The sequence below is a fragment of the Brassica napus genome, chromosome A3 (assembly GCF_020379485.1).
Source record: "Brassica napus cultivar Da-Ae chromosome A3, Da-Ae, whole genome shotgun sequence".
In the NCBI taxonomy this organism is placed as follows: domain Eukaryota; kingdom Viridiplantae; phylum Streptophyta; class Magnoliopsida; order Brassicales; family Brassicaceae; genus Brassica; species Brassica napus.
The window spans coordinates 3748634-3770377 of NC_063436.1; the positions used below are offsets into that span (position 1 = coordinate 3748634).

Consider the following 21744-nt stretch of genomic DNA (forward strand, 5'->3'; position numbering starts at 1 on the left):
AGTGGATTAAGAAAAAGTATAGTAAATACATGTATGTAAGTGTATATCATAGGTTTAATGCAAATCTGCTTACAAAGATTGGAGTTACAAAAAATTATCAAGATACTTATCAGATGGTCTTTTTTTTTCTTGATAATTATCAAGATACTAAAAACCATGATTCAACTGTCAGATATGATTTATATCAAAACATATAACAATGTTACTGGACTTATTTTCAATCTAAATCTTTTTAGTTAAAAACTTCACTGTTTGCTGTCTCTAAGTTAACTCTAATTAAATATTATTACTAAATGACTAAATGGAACATAGACTAAAAATGGGAGTAGGGGAAGCTTGTACAAATGAGGATAAATCGAGTGCTACTGTATCATGCGCACACAAGTTTATATCCAATAATAATTAACCAAATAGGCCCACTATCTTTCACACACCATATGCTAATTCATCACTATTTCATGTTGTGCTCCCAATAATCTTTCTCATTGTATTTTGTATATGTTGTTGTTTTTCTTTATCATGCTTTCATATCTAAGAGTATAGATATTGTGACCACATATCTTATTTTTACTCAGTCAGAAAACATGACCAGCTTGGATCATTTTTGGGATAATCTCATCTGCTATACTTGGACCAGAACTATGAAATACTCCAATAAAATATCTCCACTCAGACTATTCCAGTTAAGACACATCCAATAATATATAAATTAAGTAGGGTACTTCATCAAATCATAAGATAAGAATATATACATATATATGTTTAATTATTTATTGCTATTGGATTAAATTACAAAATTATCATAAGAAGTTTACATACAAAATATTAGGTCATCAGATTCCAATTTTATTAATAAGTTTCTTGCGTTATTATATTAATCTCGAAGGGAAAACGAACAAAAGAGAAGCGCGTGCTGAAAACGCAGACAGTGCATGCATATAACAATAAGATTTGTCTCGAGCCATAAGACCAAATCCAGAATGATTCTCGATTCTCCATAGTGTTTTCTTTTCACATCAAAAAAATCATTATACTATTATTTAAGCTTGAGCTGATCTAAAAACCAAATAGCTAGTGTAATTAGTTGGTATATTAATCTATACGGTATAATAATAGTATTTATTTCACCAAAAAATAATAATAGAGTATTATCTTAGCCAAAAATAAAAATAAGAGTACTTGTATAGTTTTCTTGCGAGGTAGGATACATATGAGGCAATTTATTATTCGATGCAAATCATTCCCCGTGCCTCATGCTATGCTTTCCTCTGTTTATTACAAACATCAGAATAACTATTTTTAATTTGGTTGTAGAGAATAAGAAATAAGATTATGAGAGGAAATAATATGACCCTTATGGTTTCTCCACGCAGGAATCATTCCAGTGAAAGGGCTGATACATGCATGCATTACACTTTCGATTCCTGGACCAACACTTGCTTCATTAATTTTATCCGTTTAAATGATTTAGACTGCTTCTGTTTTTTGCTACTGAAGTTTCTAGGACCAAAATTACATATCTAGAACTGTACTTATTGATTTGATCTCAACACTGCAACCGTACAATTGAATGTGGTTTTCATGTAAGAGTTTATTTGATCTGAATGTTGAAACAAATTAACCAAGCACAATTTTATAACTAACCAAAGTTAAAAAGATTTAATAACTATAATATATACGATAATATCATGCTTCAACCAAAGGACCAAAGCCGTAGACTCTACAAAGAGAAGTACATCCGTTACGTTATCTCTGGTATATAATTTTATTTTTATAAAGTTGCCTCAATAATGAGACGTGTTGGCGTAAGCATGCGTCATCTCTTTGTCATATTGTGCAAATCCAACAAGATATTATAATATTTGACACTTTTGTCATGGAGAGACCTTCAAGAGATTTGGTTCAGTCTTTACGAAAATAAATAAGATAGCTGATGATGAGAGAATGGTGAAGCATGGAGGCCATCATGTTCTTTCCTCTTCCCCGAACCCCCTGCCCTCTTCAAAAGGTAACTGATTTTCTCTTTTTAGTTTCTTCCATGTACAGTTTAGTACATTAAAATGATTCTTTCTTCTTCTTTTTTTGTGACAAAAAAAGAATCATTTTCCTCTATACAACTACTGCTTCTATAGCTTCTGACTTATTTAAAAGCGTTGTATTTATTTTCTTAAAATGTTAACTTTGAGGTTTCGTCAAAACAAAAAGTATATATGCATGCCTGAACTAAAATCAACTTTGGATTTTGCTACGAGGAGTGCTGCTTCTAACGCGAGGATTATCAATATATCTTGGAACTATAAATTATATATGATGCATTGACTAATAGCCAGTTATTTAGTTTATTACAGTATTTTGTACACTTTTTTCAAAAGAATCTTTGTTCGTTGCTGCATATGGTTAGATTAATAAACATATGCATGTATCTCTCATAATGGCTTTTTTGGTGCAATGTTATGGAATATTTAACTTAGCTTGGCTTGTGGGCTCATTCATATTATGCTTATAAAACATGTCTCCTGTCTATTCTAACTATTGCATATATATGTACTGGTTAATGAATAATGATCAACCTACGAAACACCTATAGTATAGTGACAATAACAATGTCATGTGAACATCCACTCAAAACTTAAGAATTTGTAAGAACAATACATAATCATTAAATCAACTTAACAATGTTCTGTATTTTTATTTAAAAAGATGCTTATATCACATGAGCTTTTAGTTTTTCTTCTTCTATATATGGACTTAATTTATGATAATTTTTTTAAAAAAGTTTCTCTTGACTGAAAATAATACTAACATCTGTGAGAAAACTTATTAAAAATATTCATTTTCACATAGCTATTCTAATATCACAAATCTCTGTAGACTTTGGAATGTTATTTCATTTGCATTTATCAGAAATATATATAAATATTTTGAGAGCAAAAAGGAGGAAGCTATATATGTTGATTATGTTTTGAGGGATATGACGAATTTGATAGGGAAGGGGCACATTGATATGACAGTGTCTCCAAATCAGAAGCCCTAAACTCCTATGCAATAAGAACATATGTTTGGGTTATAGGGTTTCACTTTTTAACTCATTAAGGTAGACAAATCATAAGCATATGGTCTAAGCAAATATAGGGGGAGGGACTTTAGACACACACATATATATATCCACTCTAGATATATATTGCATTTATTTGTTTCTATTCTATTGAGAAATAAATTAATCAGGTTATTACAGGTGTATCAAATCCCAGAGGAAAAATATGAAATTTGCTTGCGATACGTATACACTAATAGTAATGTATTAATATTTGCCTATTTGGCGTATGACCCAAACCATTGTATCTCATTATCTACATGATACATCTCAAGAAAAGTTAATTATATGCATATTCGTCAATTCTACTTAGAAAATTGCACACTTTATATTGTATTTTATAACTGGGATGTCGATCTTCAATAAACTAAGAAGACCTATAAACATTTTACTATAGAATAAATAATGGAACCATTAAACGAAAATTCAGTTTGTTATCTATATATAATAGCAAACCAATTTTGTGTTAACCGCTGACGTCATCAATTTTTTATAGGAAAAAAAAAATCAAAATTTAACGGTGGAGATACTTCTGAGAATATAATCTAAGGGATATTCTTTTGTTTAGGATGAAGGGCATGATGCCATGGCTTTAGCAATCGACGTCTTCATCGTATCCATTCAAAAGCGTCCCCTGCATAAACTAATCCTCTTTAAGAGTTGTATACTTTCACACACGCATCGTTCCAGTGGTATCTTATCAGAAGGTTATAAATTGAAGAGATTGTTTAGGTTTTTTTAATTGTTTCAAGTTTTCTTTGATCGTCCTTCCTCTCCGCTGCAGATAATTTTCCCTCTGGCCCTTTCTCCTTTTCTTATAATCTGACTCCATTAAAGTATTGTTATATCTCTACAATTCTCTAATTATTAAATTTATTCCCTTTGGAGTTTCTGCAATTACAGTAGGCATTCTTTTGCTTAGATAGCTTTGGTGTATGCTTCATTGTTTGATTTGTCTTTGTAGGATCCACATTCAGAACAACTCAATCCCTATCTTAAAATCGAGAAGGTACTTTTCCAAACCGAATATCCATATTATAGAGAGATGTCTAGGAATAGAAGTAATGAAATTTTGATTTAACAAGTTTCCAAGCATAGATATGTTGTTTAAGATGTTGCCAGTGAATATATTGCTTAGTTCTTAGGTGTATTCAAAGGAGAAGCTGATTAACTGGTTCAAATTAATTATTCATTCTTTATATCTCTTACAAGTGCTTAACTTTTGTTGAAAATTGTCTGGTTTGGTTTTGATCTTGTTAATGTTGTTTTGAGTAGGCTTGTTCCATGTCGATGACAAGACAATGAGATGTATATTGAATATTTATACTCTGCAGTGTGTCTGATTCGTTATTTTGTGTGATGGTAAAGCAGATCTAGCATCAATGTTCGGACAGTGCGTTGATCATTCTTTCATGTACGTTAAAGGGCAAGAGAGTTGTATTTTTGTAGCAACTTCTCTCTGATTTGCTTCTACTTCTGCTACTTTGTATTATCCATCTGAAGTATGCATTACTTTTGCCACATCCATTAAGGGAAAATCTCTGGGATTAGCAATAAAAGATAAATGTTTTGGAAAGGTAGTAGAGAAGAACTAGAAGGGAGAAGGATACCTCTTCCAGGCAGAGAAAGAGGGAATCTTTTATTATGGAGCTTTGACCAAAGTTATCTACGCAGTTCCAGATTTGAATTATTTTCTGTGGCTTATTCGAACGGTTCGATTGGAACATATGAGGAGAAGTTGAGTAAAACAGAGATATAATCGATCACGTTGTCAAGATATATAAAATTGATGGAGGTTTGCATATATTTTATGTCACAATGTTGCAATTTTAAAGCATTTCCTATGGTTTCTTCTTTTCTTTTACGTTCAGCAATTTTTTTGTGGAAGCTAAGACAAAGAAGTTAAATGAGGCAGCCAGGAGGATGCAATGGAATCTCCCGGATTATTTTTTAAAGAGAGATCAGAACAATGTATTGATGACTAAAAAGTAAAATCAATGAATTGAGTAAATTTTTCAGTGTTAATTTAAATGAATTTCAGTTTTAATATGTTTGTGGCATTTGATAATATTAAATATTAAGTTTTTCCAAGGGACGTAGAACCGGATGGAATAAAAATGTTGCTGCTGCCACCTTACAAGCCATTTCCAAGCATCTTTTCAAAAGCCTGCAATATTAGGTACTTTGATCATCAAAATCCTTACTTTTAGACGGTATGATTGCAATGGCTATGCTGCTAAACCATAGAATTGCTCATTCACCTTCGTGTCATCATTTGTCTCATCACCTTTTGCGCCATAGTCAAGGACACTGAATGTTCTGGAAGTTTTCCCTTCAGCAATAGACCTGCGGTTTCCTCTCCAGTAGCGTCACAAGAGAATAAAAGGAAAAGTTTCAGGGCAAGACATTTGAAGGTTAGTGTATACATCTTTAGTATGTTAAAATAATTTGTTTCTAGAAAAACTATGTGTAAGTTCTTTTCTCTACTTATAAATATGAAATTCGTGTCATTAGTTCTCTTCATTTAAAATCTAAACATATGAGTTATGAAACTATATTACAGTTAATCTGAAAGCATGGTGTGTGCCTCCTCCCTCCTTGGAGCTCGTCCATTCGTTGGGTGATCCCATGCTCTCACGTTCGAGTGTTTTCTCGTCCGGTGAGTGAGATTTCTGCTTATTGCAGTCACCTCCAGGGTTGGGTTCTTCGCACCTGGGATAGTACCAGGATCCTTGTGCCCCTGCTCTTGATCAGATAAAGCTGTCCGCCCGAAGCCCGACCTATGACCCACAGAGGAGGACACAAAGATTTGGAACTCTCTTCCTCTTTAAGCATGTACTACTCATTTGTTAATATTTGAACTTAATTGGATAATGAGAAAAAACGCTGATAGGATATACTTTCTTATTTTACTGTTCTCTAGCATTGATTCGAAGTTCCATTAAATGAAGTCTGTGCGCAGAACTTTAGTCGCTAGAAACATCTGATCAGTTTCTTTTATACTTTATAACATAACACTGGTCTTTTCAGGCACTGAGCTGGACTTGGTAAGAGGCTAATACATTCTATATTTTATATTTTCACATTTAGTGTAAACAAACTATCTTAATTTATTTAAAATGTTGAGCGTAATATTTATCAATAGATAGGAAACTATTGTTATGTCGCAGACCCAGTAAACTCCAAGACAACTGGGATGAGAGAACAAATAAACGAAATAGCTTTTTCCATAAGTGTTTGTTGTAAGAAGATTTCCACTGATGCGCACACAAGTCGTCCAAATCAATGTTCAAATTAATCAGTTCACCAGGGTAAACCAGTAGTTAGCATTTGATGTGTAGCTCGAAATTTTAGACAATATGTTTACCACAAAAAATATTAATACTAATCGATGTGGAGCGTCGTGAGCGAGTTCCACTCTCTTTTCACACCATTTTAACAGGTTCTCTGAGAATGCTCAGCAAAAAACTTTTCTGACAAATTTCTTTTATCTTTTGATTTTTTTTATTTTTTTTAATTATTTAAAACCCCATCAACATCTCTCCGTTGGAGATGCTCTTTGAAGTCACAGTCTTTTGGAGTCAACATCTCATTTGCATCTAATAAATTATAAATCTTTGAAAATTTCGAGTTCCTCTTTCCCTCATATTCCACCATCATCATCATAAAATATGTTACACTACATCACTTTTGTTGAGCATTGTCTCTGTAAATTTTATTTTCTCTTGCTCCCTCCATTATTATAGGACAAGAAAACAATTCAGTAGTTGAGATACAACTTTTTTAATGGTTATGCGTAGGGAAGATGGAGTTTGCGGCTTCATATATTTGATCATTTTATTTATACATATGCAATACTTTTTTGTTGTTATTATATAATTTCTTTCTTATAGACCAAATCATTTTTATTAAAAATTAAGAAACTAAACTATAATTAATATATTGTGGGTTGATCGGATTAGACATTAAACAAACTATGACACAAAAATCTTATTTTTTTCACCGACCACATTTTTGAAAAAAATGAACAGTATTGTTTCCATAGTTGAATTATTTTGACTTTTATCTTCTATTATTATGTAAATCACATATTCTAAACATAGTATATTTAATAATAGAAAGTAGATTTCATTTTCTATTTCGTAGAATGTCAATTCTACTTTATGTAGAACAAAATATGAAATTATTATTTAAATACTTTTAGAACTAGAAATAAATACCACTAAGTTGATATAGATATTTCATTAGTATTTTCAATTTTTGAAATATTTTTTTGTAAAACTATTTATTTCATTTATTTTTCGAAAATAGTAAAGTACATTAGAGGAAAAAATGATACACAATAGAAATTAGCCTAATGAGACATAGTTATCATTTTTTTTGTCTAAAAAAACAATTTTCTCATTTTTTAAAACAGTATTTGAGACATTCCAAAAGAACTGATCTGGGAATCTCAAATAACGCCAATAGTATTTGGAGAACTACATACAAAAATTTTAAACTCTATTTGAATTTTTGTTTAGAAGAAAAGAAAACTCTTTGTTCTTTTGGCAAATTTAAAATCTTATAGAGCAATTACTTTCATTTTCATGTACTTTTAAAACATTATATATATTTCAATTGGTGTATTATATAAGTGAACATGTTTGTTTAAAACAATTCTTAAGTTATTAAATTTTGTCACTAAATATTAAATAAAATAAAAATAATTATACTGATTAAATATATACATTCCATTAATATTAAATAATTTTAAATTTAAAAAAAAAAGAAATTGATTGCCCGCGTGAACGCGCGGGTTTGTTTCCTAGTATTTATAAAGAGATTGTGGCAATTTGTGCGACTGAGATAAAGTAATACACATTAAAATAGCAAACTAACTACAATTACTAATCAAGGTTTAAATGTTCAACAAAGTCGTTGTAGTATAGTGGTAAGTATTCCCGCCTGTCACGCGGGTGACCCGGGTTCGATCCCCGGCAACGGCGTTTAACTTTTCTTTTTTTGCGCTGCTGGGCCAGAATCACATGATATCGGAACAAGAAGATGATGGGCACAACAATATTCGAAATGACATATCGTTTACGCTTTATTGGGCCAAAATATTTTATTTGTGTGCTTACAGATTTTTGTTGCGAATACTAATAAGCCGCAAAAAGTGAAGATCATTTTAGAAAGAAACCATGAGAAGTTACTTGAACTTCTTCACAACTTGTCCTCTAGCAAAGGTATTCTTAGAACTAATTCAATACTGCTTTATAGACATTACACTCTAAACTAGTTTTGTGAACTCACACAAGACCCTCAACAAAAATTAGTTTCTTTCACGCAATCTCTAGAATCTCGTTTAAGGAAGCTGCAACAGAGAATCAGACATCTTCAGAATATTCCTCATCTTATGGAGTGCAGCATAAGTCCTATCAGAAGGCTTCACATTTAAAGCCTTAAGCTCGTTAAACAGATTAATCCCTTTCTCAACTTTACTCTCCTTGTGATCATCGTGGATCATCGTGGTGTAGACGACTCTGGCAAAACGCCTCAAACTGCTTTTCGTTCTTACACAACCCTTTTATAACCTCTTGGTAGGTGTAAATAGTTGGGAGATGGTTCCAGGCAATCATGGTGTGAAGAGTCTCCGACATAGAAGCGTAGCTCCCAATCATACAGAAGCCAGATATCAATTGGGGATACACAGCGTGTCCTGGATCAATCCCTTGTTTCAAACTCTTCTTGAGAAGCTCATAGGCTTGTGATTTGTGAAACCTCCCCACCTTCACACAAAGCTCGAATCAAACACTGTACTCTCACAACATCAAACTCAGAGTCCGTCATCCCCTGGTGGTGATAAAGCTCCAGAAGCGATTGAGTTTCTTCTCTTTTAGTAGAGTACACACTTTGATACCTTCATCAACCAACCCATCTTCGCAAAGAGGCTTCACGTATCTTGAATTTAGAAAGCCTTTCGCAGCTTTTACAGCTCTTGCATCCAAAAGGGAACCAAAGAGAAGGTTTAAAGACACAGAATCAGGTTTGTAATAAAAGGTGGAGCAAAGCCATCAAAAGAACCATAGAGAAAACACAACGTTGTTGTTCTGTAATGACAACAGTTCTCTGAAAAACAGAGGATCCGCGAAGTTAAACGAGGGGGAAATCAAATAACAGAGTTTGCTGCCATCTCCGTCTCTCTCTAATGATCGAATAAACAGTTTTCGCCCATTTCTGATTTCTGCAGCTCGTCGTCGGACTTGGATTCACTATCTCGACAAGACTCGAGGGTTAGACTCCGTATCTGGGTGTTAGAGTGGTTCTGTCGAGTTCTGTTTCTAATGAGAGTGATCAGATACGACTGACCTCTCTACTCATGGCTTATATAGCTCACTCGAATTCAATCTCGAAGCAGCAACACGCGAATCGTAGAAAGGAGTGATTTTTATTTACCGGAACCCTAGATTTGGACTTTCTCCCCTAAAAAAAATGTTTTTTTGTTTGATTAATGTAAAAGTTTTTAACTTTATTACAAGACATAACTAAATATTAGATTATATTTTTGTCAACAAATGTAAGAATGATAAGCAAATTTAATTTTTTTTGGTCTAAGCTGTCAAGTTGACGGATAAAGAAAGGTTTGGGGCTTGCTTCTTCTTCTCTTCTCTCTCTCTCTATCTTTCTCGCTATCCATCGTCTTCGCCGAAAAATCCCTAAATTAATTTGTTCTTACCTTTCCACCACCACCACCACCACCACCAATCTAATTCCCGCCAAAGAGAATGTCGTGAAATGATTCCTCTTTGTGTATCCCAACCGCCGCTAATCTGAAGAGTTTCTCGCAATCTCCGCCCTTTTTACCGGCTACGCTTTTCCTTATCCGATTCGTTTAGCCTCCGGTCGCTTCAACAAGAAATGGAGAGGTAACTGTAATTGATTTGTTCTTTCTCCCTCCCTTGAATCTCATTGTTATTGGATGTGTGTAGTTAGGTTTCAATCTTCTCTCTTTATAGTTAAAGTTTCTACCTTTCTTGGAAGATGATTGATTAGTTCTGTTATGTATCTACAACCTTCCTTCATTGTTGTTTGTTGAATTTTAATGTGATTTTGATTTTAACTCCAATAACAGTTCAGCTACTGAGCATAGCGGTTTCAACACCATGGTAACAAAAGCATACCCACTACGGATTCTGAACCACAACACGGAAGAACATAACAACTCAGGAGGAGGAGCCGAGCCTTACGTGGGACTAGAGTTCGACACAGCAGAGGAAGCTCGCGAGTACTACAACGTCTACGCTGCGAGAACCGGGTTCAAAGCGAGGACTGGCCAGCTGTACAGATCGAGAACTGATGGAACCGTTTCTTCGAGGAGGTTCGTTTGCTCTAAGGAAGGCTTTCAGTTGAATTCAAGAACCGGATGCACTGCTTTCATCCGCGTCCAGAGAAGGGACACAGGGAAGTGGGTTCTTGACCAGATCCAGAAAGAGCATAACCACGAGCTCGGTGGTGAAGCTGAGGAGACAACGACTACTACTACTCCCCGTCCGGTGAGAGCTCCTGCTCCTACTAAGCTTGCTACAACTGTTAATCAGCATAGACCGAAGATGAAAGTTGTTGATGAGTCTGACAGAGAGCAAAGATCTTCTTCCAAAAGCTCTCTCAAACGCTTCAAAAGCTGTAGCGTTGGTGAAGGAGAAGTGAGCAACGATCATCATTCTAAAGTCGTTTCCGGTAGTGAACCCTACGCAGGTTTGGAGTTTGCTTCGGCTAACGAAGCGTGTCAGTTCTATCAGGCTTATGCTGAAGTCGTCGGGTTTAGAGTCCGGATCGGTCAGCTGTTCAGATCCAAAGTGGACAACTCGATCACTTCGAGACGGTTTGTTTGTTCTAGAGAAGGGTTTCAGCATCCTTCTAGAATGGGCTGCGGAGCATACATGAGGATCAAGAGACAAGACTCGGGCGGATGGATAGTAGACCGGCTCAACAAAGATCATAACCACGACCTCGAACCGGGGAAAAAGAACCAAGACGGTTTGAAAAAGATAACTGACGATGTCACAGGAGGGTTAGACTCCGTTGAGCTAATCGAACTAAACAACAACAACAACAAACACATCAAGAAAGCTACATCAAGAGAGAACAGAATCGGGAAAGAATGGTATCCTCTCCTTCTCGACTACTTCCAGTCCAAACAAACCGAAGACATGGGGTTCTTCTACGCTGTTGAGTTAGATGTTCATAACGGAAGCTGTCTCAGTCTCTTCTGGGCGGATAGCAGAGCGAGATTCGCTTGTAGTCAGTTCGGCGACGCAGTTGTGTTCGACACTTCTTACAGAAAAGGAAGCTACTCTGTCCCCTTCGCTACTTTCGTCGGCTTTAACCATCATCGACAACCAGTGCTTCTCGGCTGCGCCATGGTCGCCGACGAGTCTAAAGATAGTTTCGTATGGTTGTTTCAGACATGGCTCCGCGCCATGTCTGGCCGTCCTCCGAGGTCGGTCGTAGCCGATCAAGACTCTTCTATTCAGCAAGCTTTGTCTCAGGTCTTCCCCGGGGCGCATCGAAGGTACTCAGCTTGGCAGATGAGGGAGAAGGAACGGGAGAATCTCAGACCGTTCCCGAGCGAGTTCAAGTACGAGTACGAGAAATGTATATACCAGAGTCAGACCGTGGTTGAGTTTGATTCAGTTTGGAACTCTCTCATCAACAAGTACGGTCTCAGAGACGACGTCTGGCTCAGAGAGATCTACGAGCGCCGCGAGCATTGGGCTCCTGCCTATCTAAGAGCTAGCTTCTTCGCCGGGATCCCGATCAACGGAGCCTTCGAGCCGTTCTTTGGCCCTTCTCTCGACGCTCTGACTCCTCTCAGAGAGTTCATTGGAAGATATGAGCAAGGGCTCGAGCAGAGACGCGAGGAGGAGAGGAAAGAGGATTTCAACTCTTACAACTTGCAGCCTTTCTTGCAGACGAAGGAGCCTGTGGAGGAACAGTGCAGGAGGCTCTACACTCTCACCGTCTTCAGAATCTTCCAGAACGAGCTTGTTCAGTCTTACAGCTACCTTTGTTTGAAGACCTACGAGGAAGGAGCGATGAGCAGGTTCTTGGTGAGGAAATGCGGGAACGAGAGCGAGAAACACGCGGTGACTTTCAACGCGACGAATCTGAACTCGAGCTGCAGCTGTCAGATGTTTGAGCACGAAGGGCTTTTGTGTAGACATGTGTTGAAAGTGTTTAATCTGCTGGAAGTGAAAGAGCTTCCGTCTAAGTATATACTCCACAGGTGGACAAAGAATGCTGAGTTTGGGTTTGTGCGCGATATGGAGTCTGGTGTGAGCTCTCAGGATCTCAAGGCGTTGATGGTTTGGAGTCTGAGAGAGGCTGCTTCTAAGTATATAGAGTTCGGGACTTCGTCTCTGGAGAAGTATAAGCTTGCTTATGAGATTATGCGTGAGGGTGGGAAGAAGCTTTGTTGGCAGAGATGATGAACTCGGCTTGAAAAAAATGTAAGATCAAATCTTCTTTGATATCTAATCTGAAGTTTGATCATTAGTGGCATGTCTCTTAAGTTGCTGAAGTTTCTTGGGTTTTTTGGTGATGTTATTGTTGCTAATGCTATAGGTTGCTTTTTACCCTTTGAAGAATATTGAAGTCCTTCTTGCTCTACGTTCTAATGTTAACCCTTGTGGCTGTAAGTGGTGGTGGTGGTGGGGTTGGAGTTGTGGTCATTGTCATTTCCCAGTGATAATTATCATCATTTGCAATGGCAGCTTCTTGTGATGTATTATCAGTGACATGTTTATTGTCTCTTGTGTGTTGTTTATGTTCTAAGAAATTGAGAACAGATGAGAAGTGTAGGGTTTTGGTGTGATCTACGGATCATGTTTAGAGAACCAAATGTCGTTTGATCCTAGAAGTTTAGAATGTAATATTAATATCATTTTCAATCTCTTTTTTTTTTCCTTCTCACTGATATATAGAATAGCCTTGGTTATTACTAAGAGCATCTCCAACCCATTGCTATATTCACTTCTATAATAGCATTTAGAGGTGAAATTGCTCCAACCCATCTCTATTTCTTCTTCTATAATAGAGATCTCTATTTTTTCCTCTATTTATAGAGGAAGAAATAGCATTCCTCTATTTTTTACTCTATATTTTAGAAATTGCTATTTTAGGGGAATACATTGGAGCATATCTCACCTCTATTATAGAGTTCCCTTATTTTAGAGGTGAAAATAGCAAAACACATTGGAGATGGTCTAAGTTGAAAATTTTAGAAACATTGGTATTTTTTAGGCTTCAAGAATGAAGATAAGCTATTCCTAGAGAAACCTTAGGATGCTATTTGTGTCTGGTCAGTATCTTACATCATTCCTTACTATAGCATCAGTTTAGGTTAAGACACAATCTGAATTGGCCCTAAGAATGAGATTTTATATTGCCTTTTCTAGGGTTGTTGAGGATGCATCCACTTTGCCAAGCTGCTTAGGTCCAATGTTCTTTGTACCGACGTCTGTTTGTAATTAGATCTTCATTCCTTTTCAGCAATGATATTAATTCATATTTCAGATAGCGCCGTATACAATCAAGGTGTAGAAAAGACAAAAAAAGAAGAAGATGAGAATAAAACAACCAACACACAACACAACACACACGACCACAAACTCTTGTTTTGAGTATACCAAACCAAACAATTATACTGTTCTCTTAATTTTTGAAACTCAAACCCTTCCCGCATGAGGCCTCTCCGCGGCGACTGTTTCTCCAACTCCGACGTGAATGGCTCCGGTACACAACAACTGAGTACCACTTACAATTATTGTTAACACTTCAAGAGTTCTCTGTCAAAAATAAATCAACAAAGATGAAAACATATCAAGCATCCAGTAAGAGAATATTAAGCAAATCACATTCGTTTTAAAAAAAAAAAAAAAAAAAAAGGCTCACTAGATTGGCTTCGGTCCAGCCGATATTGATCTCCTTACAAGCCAATCTGCACCAAAACCAAATCAGTTTAGATTTGGTTACTGATCAAGCTGGATTAAAACCCGGTTTTTATTAATCATAAACCGGTGGTGAGCTTTATACCCCATGGCGAGGAGAGTGAGCGACCAGGAGACGAGAGAGGAAGCGGCGGCAGAGTGGAGATTCGGAGAGTCCCACTCAAGAACGTTCATGATCCCGCTGAGTGACGTCGCCATTCCGACGACCCCGGCGATCAACGAGAATATTACGAAAAAGCCAGTCGCCATGTTCCCCACCGGGAAGTATATCGGGAAGATCTTTGACGGGAGAGACAGCACCGACGCTGCTTAAACCATAAGAAGATTTGATTGATCACATTCAATCATGAAAATAGTTGGATCATTATGTTTTGTTAATTACCGGACTCGCGAGCTCTCTCGATGCCGTGATTAACAGCCCAGGAAGCGATGACGGTGACTACAAAATAGAGGCCAAGATTCAGCAACAGAAGCATGAAAGCTGCCGACTTTGATCCTCCTGAAGCCATTATGATTGCCTATCCGATTATCTGAGTTTTCCGACAAGAGATAAAAAAGACTTGTAAGAAAACCTGACAATATCCTTGTCTATGTGTTCCTGTCTTGGGATAATCACAAGATCTCTGCATGTCTGTATATATATATTAATTATACAGTTTATAGGAATAAATCTTTTTTCAGCTGAAAGCAATGTTTTAAATTCCTTACTTTGTCTTTCACTTTGGCCAACGAATCAAATCCCAACCTTATTTTGCTGTCTTCTTCACAGAGGAAGAAGAAAAGAATACTACAAAATGACAAAAACTGAAACCCTTTTCCCGGAAAAAACCTGTCAGACTGAAACGTTTCCGGGGAAATCAACGAGGAAAAAAACGAGGTTTACTTCTAACCAATAATAATAAATTAAATAATATTAAATCATATATAACCATCACAAATGCACATTTTTGTTCTTTCTTCTTGCATAACATTAAATCATATTAAACATGTGCATAAACTACACACATGATCTAGTGGTTGACGAATTTATAGGGGGACTAAGCAATCCACTCGTCGACTTGTCTTTAACGTTCTTCGATGTCAACTTGTCAAGTGGATACAAAAAAATAATACTTCCTCCGTTTTTTAATATATATGACGCTTTAAGATTATGCACAAGGATTAAAAAATATTTAATTTCTAAACAAAAACATTATTAATTGTTTACCTAACCACAATTTAACTAATAATAAAATAAAAACTATAATATCATTGGTCATCTAGCATTAACTAGTAATAAATTTTACATAGAAAATTGAAAACGTCAAATAATTTGGAACAAAAAAATTCCTCTAAAACGTTATATATAAGAAAACGGAGGGAGTATTAGCAAACCCTTCTAAATTAAAGTCTATTCACATTTATAAATTTTCCAAATCATTTCGTGCACATCATAATGATTTTTAAACTATATATATTATTAACTGGCCAACCTTGTTCCTAATAACTCATTAATCATATCATCACCTTCCTTCATCCTCTTCCTCTTTCCTTATCGTTTCCACCGACATCACCAATCTTCAATTCGACTCCATCTCTCCCGGAAACTCTCAACGATTCTCTCTCCCCGGTCTCGTCTCTCTGTAATCTCTTTCACAACCCATCTCTGTTTCCGAAAGTATCAACCTTGATTCCGCCCCTGAATCTGGAATCTCCCCGATTCGGATTCAAAGCCTCCGACTTTCCTCTACAATTCTTCCCGAGGAAACCTCAATCGAAGATCTCCTTCGATTTCTAAACCGACCCATCATCGATTTCACGACCCCATCTCGTTGATGAACAAAACTAGGGTTTGCGGTGAGGTTTCCAAATCTCCGTCGAAACCTCTCACGTCATCAACCTCCGTCACGGAAACCGTCAACGGCTTCCACGAATTCAAAATCAGCGGCTACTCTCTCACCAAAGGCGTCGGAGTCGGCAAATACGTCGCCTCCGATACCTTCACCGTCGGCGGTCACTCGTGGGCGATCTACTTCTACCCCGACGGAAAGAGTCCGGAGGATAACTCCTCTCACGTTTCTCTGTTCATTGCCTTGGCGAGTGAAGGAGCTGATGTGAGGGCTTTGTTCGAGCTCACGCTCGTTGACCAGAGTGGTAATGAGAAGCACAAGGTTCATAGCCATTTCGGAAGAGCGCTCGAGAGTGGGCCCTATACTCTTAAGTATCGTGGAAGCATGTGGTGAGTAACTTCTCTTCTCTCTGGTCCTGTAAAGTTTCAATCTTGCAATGAAAGAACACGTTTTTGAGTGATTCCATGTTTGTGTTTGTAACTTGTTTGGTTTAGGGGATACAAGCGGTTTTTCAGGAGGGATAGTCTAGAGACATCAGACTATCTCAAGGATGATAGTCTCTTGGTTCGGTGCCGTGTCGGTGTGGTTAAGTCTTGCACGGAGGGACCGAGGGACTACAATATCAATGTACCAGTTTCTAACTTGGGCCAACAGCTGGGGAGTCTTTTGGAAAGTGGGAAAGGTTGTGATGTTACTTTTGAAGTCGATGGAGAAACATTCTCTGCTCACAAGCTGGTTCTTGCTACGCGTTCACGAGTTTTCAGGGCGCAGCTTTTTGGACCGTTAAGAGACAGAGATACCGACCGTATAGAGATAGAAGACGTGGAGGCCTCCATTTTTAAGGTCCGCTCTTTAATTCTCTTTCTGGGATTTACATAATGTTAGAGTCTTGGAATGTGTGAGTTGCTTAGATATCTACAGTCTAAAGGGTCTTATAGGAAGAGATAGATTTCTTGGTTCCTTGCCATTTTTCGGGTGAGTGATTGTGGTGTCATACAGGATGTTCTGTTCAAGAATTTACCATCCGGGATCTTCTCCTGGGACGCTACTCCTGTTGTCGAGTTTACTCACCCGGGATAAGGTTCTTTCTTTCTTTCTTTCTGCTTGTCTTCCTGCTTGGTTGCATGAATGTCTTTTCCTCTTATTCCTATCTGATGTATCTGTGTGGTTTAGACAAATGAGCAAATTGAGTATTTGGCTATTAGTGAGATTGGCTGCTATGATAGGTTTTGTGATGAATCTATATTTTTCTTCCTTTGTCAGGTCCCATAAGTTGCTTCTAGGGTTATTAGTCTTTGCTTTAGGTTTAGATCTTAATTCATGAAAGTTATATTGTCACTTTATGCTTTGATACAAACTCCTTTTGTCCCTGTTTTGTTTTATTGCTCTTGTGCAGGTTTTGCTTCATTTTATCTACTGGGACGAATTGCCTGATATGCAAGAGTTAATAGGCACAGATTCCAAATCGGCTTCTACTCTTGTGGCTCAGCATCTGCTTGCAGCGGCAGACCGGTATGCTCTTGAGCGGCTTAAAGCTATCTGCGAGTCAAAACTATGTGAAGGAATCACCGTAAACACGGTTGCAACCACTTTGGCCCTAGCGGAGCAGCACCATTGTTTCCAGCTAAAAGAAGTCTGTCTCAAATTCGTGGCGTCGCCAGAGAATTTGAAAGGTAAACAAAAAGAGGCTCATGCTCTTTACTGTGAAATCGTTCTTAGTCGGTTAAACTGTTCATGTAATGAGACTTATGTTATTATCCTCTTTTTTATCAGCTGTGATGCAAACAGACGGGTTTGATTATCTAAAAAGGAGCTGTCCATCTCTACTAACTGAGCTATTGAAGTATTTGGCGAGGCTTAGGGAACACTCAGTAACTGCACCGGGACATCCAAAAGATATAGTTGCTGATGGTTGTGATGCCAATGGAAGAAGAGTGAAGCAACGGTTGCATTGAACAGAATTGTGCATTGTATAATCTCTGTTAAAGATAATGACTGATCTGAAACTGTAGATCCAGCAAGTACAATGAATCTTTTCCGATCTTTGTATTAATATGAAATTTGGTTACTAAGCATGGTGTTCATCTTACATTAATTATTTGAAGGGAATGTAGTGAGTGATACAACATCGAAGGAGAGCTCGTTTAAGAAAATAAAACAATTTTATAGAGACAAATAACATGACAGGGTCTTGCTTCTCACCCTTCTTAAGCCATGTCTCTCCCTAAGACGTTATGTAGTAAAGCTTCTGCTAGCCCCGAAACATCATCTTAGTACCAGCGACTCGTTGCAGTATCTTGCGCTCCACCCACTTTCTGTGGTATGTACTGAGGGTTTTGTTTTAACCTGCTTGAACCTTCGGAGTCTTCATCTCCTCTGTTGCTTTTGCAAGGTTGAGGAGTTCTCTTCGGATACTGAGCCGCACCAGCTGGGTTTCTAACCATCCTACGCTGTTGCTGTTCAATAGCTTCTACTCCTGTGGCTGCGCCGCAGTTGTTATAGCGTAACACTGAACCAACTACTTTTCCAGGCCTAGCTACTGCAGCACCTGCTTCATTACAACAAGCTAAATGTTCAGAACCCACAGAAGTTCTTGCATCAAAACTATATCAAACAGAGAGAGCGTGAGACCTTGGATTGTCTGAGGGACGTTAATAGGAACTCTCCTGTCTGCACCACGCGGTCGCTCTGTATCTCTGATGCTACACTTGGATAGTCCATCAGTGACTTCCACTGAAGTCTGTTGTGCAGCCGCATGGTTGTTATCAGAGTACAAAACGCAAGCCCTGCAAAACAATAAGAGCATGTAGACTCTCTGTACTGTTTTTAAGGAATCCCAAAATGTTAACAGAAAGTGAACCATACCTAGGTAAAGATGCGTGCTGCTGCCTCTCAGGAGGGTTATGAGAAGTACCATTCTTGTAGTGTTCCTCGAGGTAAGCGAACTGTTTCTTGAAATGTTCCACCGCACTGCAGAATTGAACAATGCATATCTTTAAAGATCATGGACGAGTAAAACAGGAGTATGTTTATGAAGCAGGTATAGTACCTCGGGTACATAAAGTTCGTTGGCTCTGATCCATCCAGGTATTCTTTAAGCATTTTTGGGTGGTACTCAAGAGACTCTCTATATATGAGCTCTCTCACGTCCTCTTTTGTGATCCTCCGCCTCTCAAACTCGAATTCCAACTTTGTGACGGGCTGACAAGAGGGCTCTCTTTCAACCTTAGCTAAATTCTTGAAGTACGGATCCGCAAGTGCCTGTAAAGTAACACATAACACCATAACTTTAGTTGAATCCAACCCCAGGAATGTAATGATGGAGATGTGTGAAGTACCTCTTCAGATGTAGGCCTGTCCTTGGGTTCAAAAGACAACATCTTCTCTAGAAGACGAAGAGCGAGAGGATCAGCATGTGGGAACTTATGTGAAAACGGAATAGGCTTCTTCTTCCTCATGCTGCTCAAGTATCTTCGAGCTTTCTCATTCCTCACCTGTCACACCAATGCAAGCAGTTCAGCCAAGAAAAGTAACATTGTGGAAACTGTAAAGGGACACTGACCCTTCCAATGGCTTCAGCTGATGGAGTTCCCAACGTATCAGTCATCAGATCCAGTTGATGGACCACATTTTTCCCAGGGAAAAGAGGTTTCCCTGTTAAGAGCTCTGCAAAGATGCACCCTATGCTCCATATATCTATTGCTGGTGTATACTGAACACAAGCAAAGAATTTACAAAAGGGTATATACTAAGATAATTACAATCTGCAAGATAATTAAGATTTTGAAACATTTAATGAAATAAAATCATAGTCACCTTTGAGAAAAATGATCCACACAGTTCTGGAGCCCTGTACCATCTAGTAGCTACATAGTCCTGTGGTCACAAGTTGATTTAATGCCAAAACAAAGAGTAATGTTTTAAAGGGAGGCACTGGATTAATACTCACAGTCCAGAATATAGCAGTTGGTGTATCATTGAATGCCACTCTCGCAAGTCCAAAATCACAAATCTTGAGTTTACAATCAGCATTCGCCAATATGTTTTTCGGTTTCAGATCCCTATGAAAGACATTAGCTGATAGTAAAAACAAAAACAAAAAACAAAACTCAGCTTAACTAACAACAAAGATCATCCCTACACTTATGCAAAAACGTTTACTATCTCAAACCTGTGTGTATATACTTGAGACCACGGAGAAGCTGATATAGAAAAAACTGGTAATGCTCAGGAGTCAAGTCATCATTCGCCTTGATAACCTGGTGAAGATCAGACTCCATGAGCTCGAAAACGACGTAAATGTCTTTGAACTCTCTCCTCGAAGGCGGGAGCAAGATGTGTTTGATCTCAACGATGTCCGGATGCTGCAAGAACCTGAGGAGTTTGATCTCGCGGACGATGCGCGTGGCGTCGGAGACGTGCTCGAAGATGTCGTTGATCTTCTTGATTGCGACTTTCTCCCCCGTGTGCGTGTCGTAAGCTGAGCAGACGAGGCCGTAGCTTCCTTTGCCGATGACTTCCTCGATTCTGTACCTGGTGCCTTCGCCGTACTCCGTGAAGAAGTCTAGTTCCACTGATGACTGAACATTGCAGCAAATGTAAAGGTTTGTAAGAGACAGAGATCAAAGAAGTTGAACTAGTGCATATGGATTGTTACAGATCCTAAGTAACACAAGTGATTGTGATTGTGACAAGTTTGATAAAAGGAAGAGAAAGAAAGGTAAGACCTTTTTGCGTTGATCAGGATGCATCTTTTCAGCTACAGAGCATATGAATCACTTTTGAGTCCAAAGTAGTGAGCTTTGAATCAAGCTAAAGCGGAGAGATAGATCGGATATGACGAAGAATCTACAGAGTTTGCTTCAGTAAAGAATGTCAGAAGCTCAGAAGGAAGATTGAGACAAATCAGAACACTTGCGGAGACCAAAGGAGAGGCAAGTTTGTGGCTTTTGCGATCAAATCGATGGATCAGAAGTAAGAAGAAGAAGAAAAGGTAGATGGGTATTTTGAGAAGGGCTTCACTGTTCCTTTGAGATGAAGAAAGACGAGACTTTTTTTATCTTCTTCTATCAATCTCTGCTTACAAAATCACTCACTCTGGAAAATAGGTGGGGGGAGGGAAAGGAGAAGCCTTTATGCTTCAAAAATCTAGATACCAAAAATGGTTCTGTGAGCTTGTTTCAAGTTTCTTTAATGATCTGAATCTCGCATGGCGAGCGAGAGAGGGGGCAGTAGAAGAAGAGGCGAGTTTCTCCGTTGGTAACAGAGAGATCTAAATTCTCTTATATGATGATGATGAAGAACAAAACAGAACAGAGCATGTAGTATTAGTATTACTAATGTGATTGTCTCTGTGGTAATTGAAAAAAGCAGATAAGTGGAGTCTGATTATACTACTATGAAAAGTTCTATTTACCCTCACGTTTTTGGTTACTCGCGGCTTTGGATAATGTCCAAAAGACGGATATAATAGTCTATATTTTTACTTTTGTATAAACTATTGTTTTATATATGTTCCATTTAATTATTCAGTGTGTATTATAATCCTTTCCTTTTGAGCAATGACAAGTTAAAGTTATAATCCTTTCTTTTGACTTTATAGTCTTCTTTAATTTCATATTGATATTAAGTCTCTAAAAATATACTCCCTCCGTTTTTTTATATAAGTCGTTTTAGAGAAATTTTTATGTTCCAAATTATATGACGTTTTCGGTTTTCTATGTAAAATTTATTAACATTTAATGTTATATGACCAATGATAATATACCTTCTATTTTATTATTGGTTGATTTGTGGTTAGGTAAATAATTAATGATGTTTTTGTTTAGAA

The 21744-nt window shown here is 37.6% G+C and overlaps 4 protein-coding genes, 1 long non-coding RNA gene, 1 other non-coding gene and 1 pseudogene across 14 annotated transcripts; 4 read left to right on the forward strand and 3 right to left on the reverse strand.

Moving 5' to 3' along the window:
* Nucleotides 1-3575: 3575 nt before the first annotated feature.
* Nucleotides 3576-6006, forward strand: LOC106443190. 6 transcript variants are annotated; one of them, XR_007330827.1, is made up of 5 exons: nt 3579-4103; nt 4466-5082; nt 5177-5273; nt 5396-5508; nt 5658-6006. It is a non-coding gene; the product is annotated as an uncharacterized LOC106443190 (long non-coding RNA). The 6 variants fall into 6 exon arrangements; XR_007330826.1 differs by having other exon boundaries at nt 3580-4103; nt 5187-5273; XR_002662303.2 differs by having other exon boundaries at nt 3576-3930; nt 4059-4103; nt 4466-5508.
* Nucleotides 6007-8010: 2004 nt separating this feature from the next.
* On the forward strand, nt 8011-8082 carry TRNAD-GUC. The gene has a single exon. It is a non-coding gene; the product is annotated as a tRNA-Asp (tRNA).
* Nucleotides 8083-8186: 104 nt separating this feature from the next.
* On the reverse strand, nt 8187-9773 carry LOC106441528 (annotated as a pseudogene).
* On the forward strand, nt 9669-13035 carry LOC106434122 (protein FAR1-RELATED SEQUENCE 12). Its single transcript, XM_013874952.3, has 3 exons — nt 9669-10002; nt 10209-12585; nt 12701-13035. Exons 1-2 carry the CDS (start codon nt 9995-9997, stop codon nt 12562-12564), a joined length of 2364 nt encoding a protein of 787 aa, XP_013730406.2. The 5' UTR covers nt 9669-9994; the 3' UTR covers nt 12565-12585; nt 12701-13035.
* Nucleotides 13036-13620: 585 nt separating this feature from the next.
* BNAA03G07450D (membrane protein PM19L) lies at nt 13621-14712 on the reverse strand. The gene is made up of 4 exons (XM_013884777.3): nt 14468-14712; nt 14171-14390; nt 14030-14075; nt 13621-13923 (listed from the first exon to the last, which is right to left on the reverse strand). The coding sequence occupies exons 1-4, from the start codon at nt 14592-14594 to the stop codon at nt 13804-13806; spliced, it is 513 nt and encodes a 170-aa protein (XP_013740231.1). The 5' UTR covers nt 14595-14712; the 3' UTR covers nt 13621-13803.
* Nucleotides 14713-15548: 836 nt separating this feature from the next.
* Nucleotides 15549-17989, forward strand: LOC106434159 (BTB/POZ and MATH domain-containing protein 1). 3 transcript variants are annotated; one of them, XM_048771380.1, is made up of 5 exons: nt 15550-16303; nt 16409-16761; nt 16895-16995; nt 17311-17587; nt 17688-17989. In XM_048771380.1, exons 1-5 carry the CDS (start codon nt 15900-15902, stop codon nt 17867-17869), a joined length of 1317 nt encoding a protein of 438 aa, XP_048627337.1. In that variant the 5' UTR covers nt 15550-15899; the 3' UTR covers nt 17870-17989. The 3 variants fall into 3 exon arrangements, with proteins under 3 accessions (XP_048627336.1, XP_048627337.1, XP_048627332.1); XM_048771379.1 differs by lacking the exon at nt 17688-17989 and having other exon boundaries at nt 15549-16303; nt 16409-16757; nt 16914-16995; XM_048771375.1 differs by lacking the exon at nt 16895-16995 and having other exon boundaries at nt 15551-16303; nt 16409-16757.
* Nucleotides 17937-21293, reverse strand: LOC106434143 (mitogen-activated protein kinase 16-like). 2 transcript variants are annotated; one of them, XM_013874974.3, is made up of 10 exons: nt 20642-21293; nt 20086-20494; nt 19864-19991; nt 19731-19790; nt 19477-19626; nt 19253-19408; nt 18964-19175; nt 18780-18884; nt 18546-18700; nt 17937-18465 (listed from the first exon to the last, which is right to left on the reverse strand). In XM_013874974.3, the coding sequence occupies exons 1-10, from the start codon at nt 20663-20665 to the stop codon at nt 18185-18187; spliced, it is 1680 nt and encodes a 559-aa protein (XP_013730428.2). In that variant the 5' UTR covers nt 20666-21293; the 3' UTR covers nt 17937-18184. The 2 variants fall into 2 exon arrangements, with proteins under 2 accessions (XP_013730428.2, XP_013730433.2); XM_013874979.3 differs by having other exon boundaries at nt 17937-18462; nt 20642-21291.
* Nucleotides 21294-21744: the final 451 nt, after the last annotated feature.

Bases quoted from the DNA above. Each gene is read 5' to 3' on its own strand.
- BNAA03G07450D (XM_013884777.3), bottom strand. From the start codon at position 14,594: ATGGCTTCAGGAGGATCAAAGTCGGCAGCTTTCATGCTTCTGTTGCTG. The intron at 14,391-14,467 runs GTAATTAACAAA...TGGTTTAAGCAG, and splicing joins CGAGAGAGCTCGCGAGTCCG to CGTCGGTGCTGTCTCTCCCG. The intron at 13,924-14,029 runs GTGAGCCTTTTT...TATTTTTGACAG, and splicing joins GCTGGACCGAAGCCAATCTA to AGAACTCTTGAAGTGTTAAC.
- LOC106434159 (XM_048771380.1), top strand. From the start codon at position 15,900: ATGAACAAAACTAGGGTTTGCGGTGAGGTTTCCAAATCTCCGTCGAAA. The intron at 16,304-16,408 runs GTGAGTAACTTC...TGTTTGGTTTAG, and splicing joins AAGTATCGTGGAAGCATGTG to GGGATACAAGCGGTTTTTCA. The intron at 16,996-17,310 runs GTTCTTTCTTTC...GCTCTTGTGCAG, and splicing joins GTTTACTCACCCGGGATAAG to GTTTTGCTTCATTTTATCTA.
- LOC106434143 (XM_013874974.3), bottom strand. From the start codon at position 20,665: ATGCATCCTGATCAACGCAAAAAG. The intron at 19,791-19,863 runs GTGAGTATTAAT...TTGTGACCACAG, and splicing joins CAACTGCTATATTCTGGACT to GACTATGTAGCTACTAGATG. The intron at 18,466-18,545 runs GTCTCACGCTCT...GTTGTAATGAAG, and splicing joins CGTCCCTCAGACAATCCAAG to CAGGTGCTGCAGTAGCTAGG.